The sequence below is a fragment of the Eublepharis macularius genome, chromosome 1 (genome assembly GCF_028583425.1).
Source record: "Eublepharis macularius isolate TG4126 chromosome 1, MPM_Emac_v1.0, whole genome shotgun sequence".
Taxonomy (NCBI): Eukaryota; Metazoa; Chordata; class Lepidosauria; order Squamata; family Eublepharidae; genus Eublepharis; species Eublepharis macularius.
In genome coordinates this window covers 216,760,201-216,773,008 of record NC_072790.1, presented here as the reverse complement: position 1 = coordinate 216,773,008, position 12,808 = coordinate 216,760,201, and the positions used below count along the sequence as shown (strand labels likewise).

At 42.9% G+C, this 12,808-nt stretch overlaps 1 protein-coding gene across 2 annotated transcripts in view; it reads right to left on the bottom strand.

Annotated features, from left to right (window-relative positions):
- The window catches only part of PAPOLG (poly(A) polymerase gamma), a 60,466-nt gene that overhangs the window by 20,934 nt on the left and 26,724 nt on the right, over window positions 1-12,808 (bottom strand). For both annotated transcript variants that reach the window (XM_054996415.1, XM_054996423.1), the window contains 3 exons: window positions 6,528-6,617; window positions 4,909-5,047; window positions 720-792 (listed from right to left, as the gene is read on the bottom strand). In XM_054996415.1, coding sequence (XP_054852390.1) covers window positions 720-792; window positions 4,909-5,047; window positions 6,528-6,617 — 302 coding nt within the window. The remainder of the gene's footprint in view (window positions 1-719; window positions 793-4,908; window positions 5,048-6,527; window positions 6,618-12,808) is intronic.

The window sequence follows — 12,808 nt, the reverse complement described above, 5'->3', positions numbered from 1 at the left end:
CCATCTCAGCTATGTACTCGCTGGCTGGTCTTTGGCCACACACAGAAGCACAGATCTCCTTTACAAGAAGAGTTACCAAGAGCCTGAATACAACAACTTCAGAAAACCACTAGTGATACCCTGAAGGCCGATACATTACGGCATGAAGTTTTAGCTCCCAGCATCTGATGTGGGCTCGAGTCCACAAAAACTTGTACCATAATAAATGGCAACTTTCGAGGCATCACTAGAACAGAGATTCCCAGTGTGGCCTCATCCAGTTGGAAATACCTGCATCATCCTAGGAGGATGCTTGCCTTGCTTTGTGACTGCCCCCCCATGGAGGCCATTTTGTGACTGGGCCCATTACCTCTTAAAATTCCCAAAGCATCCATAGCTGCAACAAGTTGGAGAACTGATATAAATATTGGGCTCAAAGGGCCTGAAGATACAGCCCCCACAACCCAATCTGTGTTCAGCGGAAAAGACAGTCTACCTAGCATCCAAGGTAAGGAAGGATTTTACATCCATTGTAACCAATCCCTTGGGTACAGCTGGTACATACTGTCATGTTGATCTCAATTGCACTTATTAATGGTATCAGAAGCAATGACAGCTTTGTTTATGGGAACCGAAGACCTCAATTCCTCTTTCAGAGAAGGCAGCTACCTCTTAAAGCCCTGCCACCACAGCTGCCCAGGAAGATGGGATAATTTAAAAAAACCACATGTTGTACATACCCTGGGGTCCCAGATTGGCAGGTTGAGGTTACTTTCTTCAGGCTGTTTCAGCAAGACAGGATTTGGCCATTCCCTGCAAAAGGAACCTCAGTGACAACAGGCCAGGTTCATGTATGCACATGGTCCGGAATATTAATATCCCACACTCCTGTATTCATTTGAACTTGGGTTTCAAAGTCACATGTCGTTACCTCTCCCTCAGCAGCAAAGGAGAGGGGCATAGAGAACACGTATGTTTTCTGATAAGCAAAGGATTAAGGAAGAGGTGACAGCTTAACAGACCCGGAGCTTTACAGTCAGGCAAGAGTTGACTTGCTCAATCCTCTTTTGCCTGTTAGTGAAAAAAAAAGCGAGACCAACTGGAATTTTTATCTCAGGGAGAGACACTTTTTGCAGCACAAAAAGAACACCATTATTTTAGGGCTGGCTATTTGACCACCTAAATAAAGGTTTGGTCAAGGACTGATCTGCCTTCACTACAAAAGAAGCTTTCATCAACCGTTTAAATACTATGCTACTTACAGAAAAATGGTAAAACAGTACCTTTTTAAAAAAGGAAAGAACCAGTTTAAGGTTTCTATAAATGTTAACAATTTACTGAACAGTTCTTCTCTACAGCATTTTATTCTGGAACACCAGGGTAAGCATACAGTTTCAAAACAATTCTTCATGTTTTGCCATATTCTGGGCATGCAGTAAGGGCACCAGGTGGGGGGGGGGGGAGCTGTGAATTTCCTGCATTGTGCAGGGGATTGGATTAGATGACCTTAGAGGTCCCTTCCAACCCTATGATTCTATCTTTGGAGATGTTTACAGCTGCAGCAGGTGGCCAGTAGGAGCTGCATGGCTACCTTGCGAGGTCTGGCCCTACCCACCACAGGGCTCAGGGGCAAACAACCTTCACTGTATTCCTGCTAACAAAAGATTACGGTGTTTTTTTAAAAAAGATAATCTACCACCTAAATAAATTGTGTGCCAAGACAAGAGATGAACAGAGGTGGTTTGCCATTGACTTCCTCTGCATAGCTTGGCTAGCCCTTACTTAGCTTCCCAAACTCTCACGAGATCAGGGCCAATTCCAGACAGCCCTCTGCAATCCAAAACGTTGCGCGTTGTTGCGCGTCATCGCGCGGAAAATGCGAAATATCGCGTTTTCTTGCGCGAGTTTTGCGCGAGGTCGCGCAAAACTCGCGCGAGAAAACGCGATATTTCGCGTTTTCCGCGCGATGACGCGCAACAACGCACAACATTTTGGATTCCAGAGGGCCGTCTGGAATCGGCCCTGGTTAATCACGGTTATTCAGGCTGCTAAGCTACCACCTACACAGTAGCATTCTTGGCTTTGTGGAACTTTTGAAGACTCTCAAATAGGCAGTCAACTGACCAACATGCAATTTGTAAATTCTTTATAATGTTTGCCTAAGGGAACTAAAAGTTTAACTAGGAACCATACATGGTTAACTATCTACGAGCTAAAAATGCGAACATGAAAGTCAGGAATATCTGATCAAAACAGGCCCTCAAGGCCTAGCAAAAACAACAACAACTGCACTTATATACTGCTTTTCTAGACAGATTAGTACCCCACTCAGAGCAGTGAAAGAAGTCAATGTTATTTATTTTATCCAGCTTCTATTCCGCCCTTCCTGCAAGCAGGCTCAGGGTGGATCACACCATTTAAAACACAATACAGCTGGGGCTGAGAGGACTGGCTTACCCAAGGCCACCTGCAAAGTTCATAGCAGTAGAGGTAGTAAAATGAACAGAGTGCTAATTCGCTTCCCAGCCATTTAATCACTATGCTACAGCTTTAGGAAATCCATCCAGACTACAATAAGGAGTCACATATATAATAGGGCTGTGCAATTTGGTTTTCCTGAATAGGAAATATATCCAAACAACACTGGCTTCTCCTGTTCTTTCCCAGGATTTTACCCCCTGCAGGCAGCAGGGAAAGGAGGGAGGGAGGGAATGACCAATAGGTGGAGAAGATCTAGTTGTCTGCCAATTGCAGGGATTCTTTGATGGGAGAGCCTTTTTCAACTTTTTTCCAAGAACATAAAAACAGGCTTGGTCAGACCAGACTCTACTTTGAGTAAAATTACTGGAGAGTGTGCTGTGAGTGCTCAGCCTCGGGGGGGGGGGGTCGGGGGTCTGCCTTGCGGATTTGCCCCTGGCCTTTGGATTACTGCTGCAGCCTGCAGGATGACCTGAGGAATTGCTGCCTGCTTGGAGGAACATCTGAGGAACTGCTGCCTGGTTTGAAAGTCATATTTTTTTTCCTGGTTTGAGGGTGGGGGTTTGAAAGTCATATTTTTTTTCCTGGTTTGAGGGTGGGGGTTTAGCCTGGTGTAGGGTTGAGGAGGTGTAGGGTAAGAGGCAATCATTTTCTTTCCTTTTAAACTTTCTTTTAAAACTTTAATTGCTTTTGCTCTTGTGGGGGGTTGCTTGTTTTCTGGTGGTTGTGTAATATTTGTTGCTGTAGTTAAAGGAGGGCAGGTTGCTTTTTGCTTGTATTAAAGAACTGCTAAGAGTTATTGCTCTGAATTGCCTCCAGTGAACTTTGTTTGTGCTAGGTTGATGGGACTGGTGCTGTGTTTATACTTGTTTCTGTTCTGTTGTGTTACCATGCTGGCCCAGGGTTCTGCCTGGCTTCTGTGAGTGACTGTGGTTCTGTTAGACTTGCAACAATGTCCCTTGCTTCACTTTGGTTCTGCTGAGATTCTTTGATTTGACATTGGTTCTACTGGGCTTTGTGGGTTCACAAAGCACTAGAACTGGCTTTTATAACATAACTAGCAACAGAGCCCATTGTAAAAACAAATACAATGGGCTAGGGCTGCACTAGTAAGGCCCTCCCAAGGCCCCGCAGCCGGCAGAGGCGGTGGGAAGACCATGTGGGGAGGGAGCCTGCCTTCTTCCTGCCCAGCTCAGCAGCGGGTAGGCAGGCTCCGTTGCTGCCCCCTTTACCTACGAATCAGCTGGGCGGGGAGAAAGCTTTCTTGCTGCCTAGCTGAACGGCGGGCAGACAGGTGGCTCCGCTGCCGCCCCACCCCCGCCCCCAGATCAACTGAGCAGGGAAAAAGCCTTCTCCCTGCCCAGCTGAGCAGCAGTCTAGTTCCGCTGCCACTCTCCCTCGCCTGTGGATCAGCTGAGCAAGGAGAAAGCAGCAGTCTGCCCACCTCATCCCTGCCCAGCTGCCAAGGCAGCAGGAAGGCGTGGTGCCATGGCAGTGGGCCTTCCCGCAGCCTTGCAGAGTCTTTCCAGGCCTCTGGAAGCCCCAGGAGGCAGTGGGGAGGGCCCCACATTCTGCACATATGCAGGGATGAGAAGTGAGTCGTTGACAACATGGTTTGCCTTTTATGTCCTAGGATCACATTTGATTTATATACTGCCCTTCAGGACAACTTAACATCCACTCAGAGCAGTTTACAAAGTATGTCACTATTATCCCCACAACAATCACCCTGTGAGTAGAGTGGAGCTGAGAGAGCTCCAGAGAGCTGTGACTGACCCAAGGTCACCCAGCTGGCTACAAGTTTCACCGCTCTTAACCACCACACTAAACCAGCTCTCTTTTGGCCAGGGATTGCCCCCATGTGTTTTGTTTTCTTTACCCAGGAAAGTCTTGGAATTCCACTCCCCCCAATAGCAAACAATGGATAGTAGCTGGGGGCAGCTTTTTAGGAACCCATAAAATTGATCCAATCTTGAAACTTGAGAGATCTGTAGTGGACAGGAAGAGCTAGGTTTGCTGTGATTTTTGTGGAGTTTGCACAAAAATGCACCCCCTGCCCTCCCAATAGGTTCCCCCACAAGGAATAATAGAACTAATAATATTCAAATAGAATATATTTGAATTCCCAAATTAAATCCAGACTCAAATACTATACTAGTATTTTTGGATCTAAATATCAGGAATACTGAATATATATGATATTCTGGATACCCAGATCTGAATAATACCAAATTATTTTCTTGAGTACACACCTAGTGTACAGCAATCAGCTCTCAGCTTCCTAGGATGGATTTCAAGGGCATCACATTGAAAGATGTGCAACTTCCCTGTTACTTTGCCCATCATAACTTAGTGATAACATTGTTAGCCACAGACATAATCGCAATTCTGCCCACAATATAATTAGTTTACACAAGATCTACAAATCACGTAGCTCCATCATATACTTACCACTTGGAAAAAATTAGGAAGAATTTGTGAACTAACGTGGATGCTAAAGCATTTGGATACAGCTGACATGTCCTTGCCACCAACATGGCCCAAGAAACACCACCAAGAAATCCCAGCACATTGGAATAAATCCCACGCCCTGTAACAGACATGGCATCATTAATGTTTGTCCCTTTGCATTTCAAGTATTTCCTCTTACCCCTCCTCTACAGCAAGGCAATTTGAGAGCTTAAATTCAGCACGGTTTCGTTGTGAAAAAGTGCAGGCCCCACCCCGAAATGGAGCCTGGAGCTCACGTAATGCCTTAAAAAGTGTCTAACTACTGTTTATCTTTAGAACTATTAAGAGCAACATCTAGGCTTAGCTATAGTCTCATGTTTTGCTTTTGAAAGCACTCCCCCCTGTGGTAACTATTTCACCTTCATCTGTAAAATCAGTAAGTCTTCCTTTGTGCATCCTGCAAAGATCTGAAGACATGCATCTTTGTAATGCTTAAGCATCTGAATGCAAGCCCAAGGCTCCACAACGCTGATATAACTAAACACCCCTGAAAGAAAGAAAGCGGTACACTCAGACTAATTTAAGAGGAAGTTTTTGAACAAGAGCTTTTCAGCTACTTTCTGGCACTTTAGGCATCCATCCAAGCTATATCTCACAAGCAGCTCACACAGGTAGTGGTCTGTGCTGCTTGTCCCCAGCATCTATTAGAGGCAGACCAGGCAACCTTATAATGTGCCGGGGTCCTGATCAGAGCATTGACCTCTCAGATGCCAGCAGTGATGTGGGGGGCGAGGGGCGGGAAGAAGAGGAAACAGCTAAACAAATGGTATCATGCCTGGACCCCATGCCTCACCAAGAACCCCTCCCTAGGACTCCTTTTTGTTTCAATCAACATCTGTATTAATTTTAAGAAGTGATGTAAGTCATTCCGGGAGTTATTTTTAGCAGGAAAGCAGGGTTAGCAATATATAGAATTCAGAGAGATACTACACCTGTACATGGCTCTATTTAGTTACCACTACTAATAGCCATTGATAGACCCTGAATTTGTCCAGAGCTTTTATAATGTGGATTCACTCAAAATATGTATTTTACAGAACCATACTCGCAGGGAAACTCGTGTTGTTACATTAGACAAACGGCACAAAATGTTAAGGACATGATAAGGACAAGCATCCTACTTGATCACCGCAGCACTAAGTCAATGTGCTAGAGACTAGAACCGGGTTTTCAAAGTGCCAGTGGCTACAGGGCCTCTGGATTTTTAGATCCCTGTTATTAGAAAGGCTCCTAATCCCTGTTATTAAGAAGATTAGAAAGGGACTGGCCTCTAATAGGAACAAAAAGGGAAAGGAGGACTTATAGTGAGCGAAATGTGGGTGTCCCACTAGATTCAAGTTCAGCAAAAACCATGTACACCTTTGCAGTTTCTCTGCAGTCATTACACATACAGACCTTTTAAAGAACAATCCTCAGGATCTGCAGCATAATCAGTGTCCTGCAGATTCTGAGGCAATGGGCATAGGTTACAAGCTTACTTGGTTTAGCCTAAAGAGTCATTTCAAGGACTATTAAGCTTAGAGTCCAGGACCGCAACATTTGATGTATTAAGTACTTACGTTTTGCCCACAGTTTAATTGCTCTCAGCGTCAGCCTGAAGTTCTCCTTGTTTGGCACTAAATGAAGTATTTCATCAGTCACTCTGCAACCTGCCGGCAAACATTAAACCTACATGTTAAGACAAAAAGTTAAGGTACTAGTCCTGCTATGCTATGCAACAAGCTTGTAGCACATCAAAAGAAACACACTCTAAAACAAGGCTTAAATTTTCAATTCAATTCTTTATTTATGGTCATTTGACTAGTAATCATATAACACATTTACACTGAAAAAGAAAATTCAAGACATAAAATAAAGCAAATAAAACAATTTAAAATTAAGGTCTAATTACAGAACAATTTAATTTTCAAGACTTGAATATCACCAAGCCATATCCAGCTACTTGACAGGTAATCTTGGCATTCTTATTGGATAGGAGATAATCAAGTCTAACTTTTTCAGTGAGACCAATAATAATAACGGCATGATCATCTCATCACGTGCTTCTTTGTAATATGGGCAGCTGTAAAACGTACGCTCTATCGTTTCCATCTCTCTTAGCAGACAGGAGCAAAGCCTTTCCAGATAAGGGATTTTATTGTATCTGTCTTCCAATACTGCAGAAGGAAGGGCCAAGCACCTTGCCAGGATCGAGGCTCCAACTGACAATTTTAAGGGAAAGCCCTCGAGTCGCTTATCCCATACAATGGCTAAGATCAAGAGAACAACACAAATAGTTCCACACTCCCAAGGGGGTTACAGACCCATGTTCTGTATGGCAAATTCATGCAGTTTTTAAAGCAATTTGATATGCTATGTTCATCTGTTATTTAAAGTTCAAAACAACATCACTTAGCATTTGTATATTGCTTTCTAGTCTTGAAAACCCTTTACATACGTTGCCTTGTTTTAATCTTTACAACAAGCCTGTGAGGCGGATCAGTATTAACCCCCATAGTACAGATGGGAAGACGAGGCTGAGTGTGGTCTGCTTAAGACTACCTACTGAGTAAAGGTCAAATATAATATTCAATATTGACACTCACTGATTTGCAGCTCAGTCTTACAATGAAATCTTAAGTGGAAGATGGATTGAGGGTAGAAGGATGCAACATTACATTGGATTGCAGTGTTGGTCACCACGGCCCTCATGAAAGGCCTTTGGATCCTGGCCAGTGAGCTTATTCTTCAGACAGCAAATTGTAAGTAGTATCACCTAAGACTGATAAAACTTGCCTTGGTTTTATCAATACATAGAACATAGGATGGCTGAGAAACATTAACCACCAGTTCTTCTATCTTCCTGTAATTCCGAGACTTGGACTTGGGATTCTGTGACACTGTTCTCTTCAACCTTCTCTGGGGCGACTGCAGAGGCTTCCATCCACAGTGGGACTTGCTTCCTCCGCCACTAGCACTTCCGCATGCTTAAGAGCTCCTTGAAAAACACTAGCTCATGCGGAAGTGCTAGAAGACAGAGGAAGGAACCTCTGCAGCAGCCAGAAAGAAGTGCAAGGAGAAGTGTCATGGGATCTATAGTGTGAAGTTAAAAGATATTAAGTACAGAGTCACTGAAAGACTCTCTCTACAAAATCAAAGCAGCAGTACACAATAAAAAATCATGCTATTCAAAAATAAAAGAGGGAAAGTCACAGTGATCGTAATAGCTTAGTAGCCAGAAGTTGGTTGCAGATTAGGGTAGTGCCTGGGGTTTTTTCCTCCCATGATTTTAGTAGGCTGTCTTAGACCAGGGATGTTAAACAAACTAGATGCCGTACCGGGCAGCTCTTATAACACTGTGCAACTTTACTCCATTTGAAGGAACTTCAGTGCAAGAGAGCAACAGCTGTTTCTATGCTGCCCACCACCACCCGACGTTAGCAGCGCTGATATCACAAGGTCTGGCAGTACAGTTTAATGGGAGTAAAATTATGTGCATGGAGCAAAATTTGCTGCTTTTCAGCATTTACATTAAAGGGAAGAGAATGGAATGGGTGGTAATGACTGCAGCCTGCGGCCAGCAAGGTAGTGGACTTGCATACAAGAGGCTCGTGGGAACATCTGCTCCCGTGATCCCCAAGACCGGATAGGCAAAAGGTGTTTTTTGTTGTCCCATTCACTTTAGGAACATTCAAAAACTCAGATATCACTATAACTGCAGGAACAACTTTTTAAAAATAATGGTGAAGTGGAAAAAGAAATATGGGCACATCCCCTGGACACTTCCAACCCACTTGGGTTTAAACATGTGCCTAAAGCAATTTTCCACCTCTGAGTCTCAGCTCCACTCATCAGTAATATGAGGATAATCCTGGCCTACCTTATCAGGCTGTTTCAAGTCCTTCACGTTATCAAAGTAAACCTTAAACCCTCAAGAGTGCTCAACTAACATGAAGTGTTATTACGGACACCAACAACTATGTAGCTTTAGCGCAGACTTAATCAAAAACTCGCATAGCCATTAAGACCACGTGCGTCAAGAGTTAATATGCTAGACTTCCGGTTTGGGATTCATGGAGGTCTAACGCAGCTCCATTTGTGGAGCTGACCGGATTGCCGTTTTAACCGGCCGGAGGGGTGAAAATAACCCGCGGCCGACTGCTCTCAGGCGGGGAGCAGGCAAAGAACGCTCAAGACCCTAGGGTGAGTTAGATCTCGGACGAGGGGGGGCTCTACACAAGGAGTCTCCCCCCCGATCCTTGAGGTCCCACCTTGCGACGGGTCGGCTATAATCTCTGCGGCAATTCTGGGGCCAATTCGGCTGGCATAAGACCTACATACCCAAGCTTCGATCGGGGAGGGAAGTCGAGAGGAGAATTTAAGATCGAAACAGCGATTACAACCCGAGAAAGCTGGAGAGAAGGTAAAGATCGCTATCTCTTGAAACGGGACAGATTGACAAAAACAGAGAGGAAAGAAAGTAGACTTTTAAACTGCAACAGACTAGCGAAAAGGAGGTGAAGACTCGGCAGGAGTTGTATTTTAAAAGAGACTAAGTTTAAAGAAGTTATTACAAAAATCGGACTATTGTTTTGAATCGGACTATTGTTTTTGAATTGTGGTTTTGGAGCTGTGGGAAAAAGACACCATCGCGAGACCTGCTGTGGGAAGACGGGAGACAGGAAGTGCGTAACAACAATAGAGTGGCTGGAGGGAAGCGGCCCTTGCCAAAGGACAGGAAGTGGGGAATCGCCATCTTTGAAAGTGGAAGGGTCGTGGCTTCAGCGGAAGAGGAAGTAGGCCATCTTGGATTATAATAACATAGAGAAACCATAGAGAAAAGACGCCCGACATTTTGGATATAAAAAATTAATTTTGGCAAAGATTGGGACATTTAAAAAAAAAGGAAAACGTTTAATTATACGCCACGGAGCTGAGGAAGAGAGCAGATTCGTGGGAGCGAGCTAAAGCAAGCCCCACGATGTCGAAAAAAGAGTGGCAATCGGCAATAGAAAACTTGGACAAAAAACTTATAGACATGATGAAAGAACTTAAGGACACGAAATTGGAGCTTATTAAAGAGGTCAAGGAAGTTACACAGACAGTAAAGTCGGAGCTGTCAGAAGTGAAAAAAGGTGTGGAAACGATTAGCAGTGAATTACAAGGAACGCAGCAGAGAGTTAAAACAGTAGAAGACGCGATGGAGAATTTAATAGACACGCAACAAACAGAGATGAGGCTGGTGAAGGGGAGGATGTCAGTTGCAGAAACTAAACACATGGAGAAGCAGCTTCGTTTTCGTGGTCTGCCAGAAGTGGAAGGGAAGTCAGCGCAAGAACAGATGACTGAGGTGTTGGCTGATTACCTGGGGAAGGAGGAGGAGGAAATTGTGGCTATCCTAGATGTGGCGTATCGTGTGAACTCGAGAATTGCAACCCAGAGGAAACTACCAAGGGATGTGATTGTGCAGTTTACAACTAGAAATATGAAAGAGAGGATTGTGACCAAACAATTTCAAGATCCATTGGAGATTGATGGCAAGACGATTATTATAATGAAGGAACTGCCCAGATCAGTGTTATTGGACAGGAAAAAATATAGAGTGCTAATTCAGACTTTGAAGGACATGAATATCAGATACAGATGGGAGTTACCGGAAGGAGTGTCCTTTGAGTTTGGAGGGGCAAAAAAACGCATCAGATCTGAGCGGGAGATGGAGAGATTTATCAAGGACAATGAAAAAGACTTACCAACAAAACCATGAATATGGAGTGTAAAGTATTATCTTGGAATGTAAATGGACTAAACTCACCGAATAAGAGAAAAAATATTTTTCATTGGCTACTAAAACAAAAATGTGATATTGTTTGTTTGCAGGAGACCCACATTAGAAAACAGGATGTAAAATATTTAAAATCTGGAAAATTGGGCAAAGAATTTGTAGCGGCTTCCAACAAGAAAAAAAGAGGAGTGGTGTTGTATATAAAAGAGGAGCTGCAGCCAAAATTTGTTATGAGAGATGTGGAAGCTAGATTTGTAGCAGTGGAATGTAATTGGAACTTAAAGAGAGTGTTGGTAGTCGGACTTTATGCACCTAACGGTGCAAAGGAAAGCTTCTTTGAGGACTTAAGGAAGCACCTAGACGATCTTGTATATGACCAGATAATTCTTGCTGGAGATTTCAATGGAGTGACAGATTTGGAATTAGACAAAAAGACTACAAAAGCACAAAAGAAAAGAGGACTATTGCCAAAGCTTTTTTTTGAGTTGATTCAACAAGAAACTCTCGAAGACGTATGGAGGAGAGAATATCCTAAAACCAAACAGTTTACTTTTTATTCTGCAAGGCATCTTACATTATCAAGAATTGATATGATCTGGGCCTCAAAGGACTTAGCGCTATGGACTAAGGAGGTAGAAATAATGCCGATGGTAGGCTCAGATCACAACCCAATTATGTGGAAATTTGGAAAAAGGAGAAAAAGGAAAGCCTGGAGAATAAATGAGGACCTGTTACAGGAAAGTGAGAATATGGAAACACTGAGAAGAGAGACTAAGTTTTTTATACAATACAACGTGAATAAAGAAGTACCAACCAGTAAAGTTTGGGACGCGTACAAGGCGGTTGTAAGGGGCATACTAATGGACTTAAATGGTAGAGCAAGGAAAAAGAAAGAGGAGAAAAGACAAGAGATTGAGGAGAAAATAAAGGCCAAAGAAGTACAGTTAAAAAAGAGACAAGGGAAAAAGAAAATACATCAGGAAATCAAAATTCTTCAAGAACAGTTAACAGCAATGAGTAACAAAGAATTGGAGTGGAACCTTAAAAGACTGAATCAAAAAGCTTTTGAGGGTGCTAATAAACCTGGGAAATATTTGGCATGGCAATTAAAGAAGAAAAGGGAAAAGAAAATAATAAATAAAATTTGTGAAGAAAACAAAACGTATTTGGAGCAGACTACCATTAGCAGAGCCTTTTATAAATTTTACGCTAAGCTGTATAATAAAAAAGAAGTAAACAAAGAATCAATAGCATCATATTTGGAGAAAACCAAACTTCCAGAGATCTCGGAAGCTTGGAGAAATAAGTTGAACAGTGAAGTAACTGATGAGGAAATAAATATGGCAATACAATCCGCAAATCTAGGAAAGGCGCCAGGGCCAGATGGACTTACGGCTAAATTTTATAAGACAATGGCCAATGAACTGGCACCATTCCTAAAAGAGGTGATGAACGGAGTTTTTAGGGATCAAAGAATTCCAGACACTTGGAGCGAAGCGAATATATCATTGATCCCAAAAGAGGGCCAAGATCTGACTAGCGTGAAAAATTATAGGCCTATATCACTACTCAATAATGACTATAAAATTTTTGCGAAGATATTGGCGGAGAGATTGAAGGGGTGGCTCTCGGAAGTCATAGAGGAGGAACAAGCAGGCTTTTTGCCAGACAGACAAATAAGAGACAACTTAAGGACAGTGATCAATGCTATTGAATACTACGACAAGCGTTGTGACAAAGAGGTTGGTTTCTTCTTTGTAGACGCTGAAAAAGCGTTTGACAATTTAAACTGGGACTTTATGTTTGCCACTATGGAAAAGCTACAACTGGGAGAAAGATTCGTCAGAGCAATCAAGGAAATCTATAGAGACCAGACTGCAGCAATTGTAGTGAATGATGAATTGACCAAAAAATTGACGATTAGTAAAGGAACAAGACAAGGTTGCCCGTTATCTCCATTGTTGTTCATTTTAGTATTGGAGATTCTGATGATACAAATTCGACAAGATGAGGAAATACGAGGAATAAAAATAAAGGACTATTCATATAAGGTCAGAGCATTTGCAGACGACATAATGT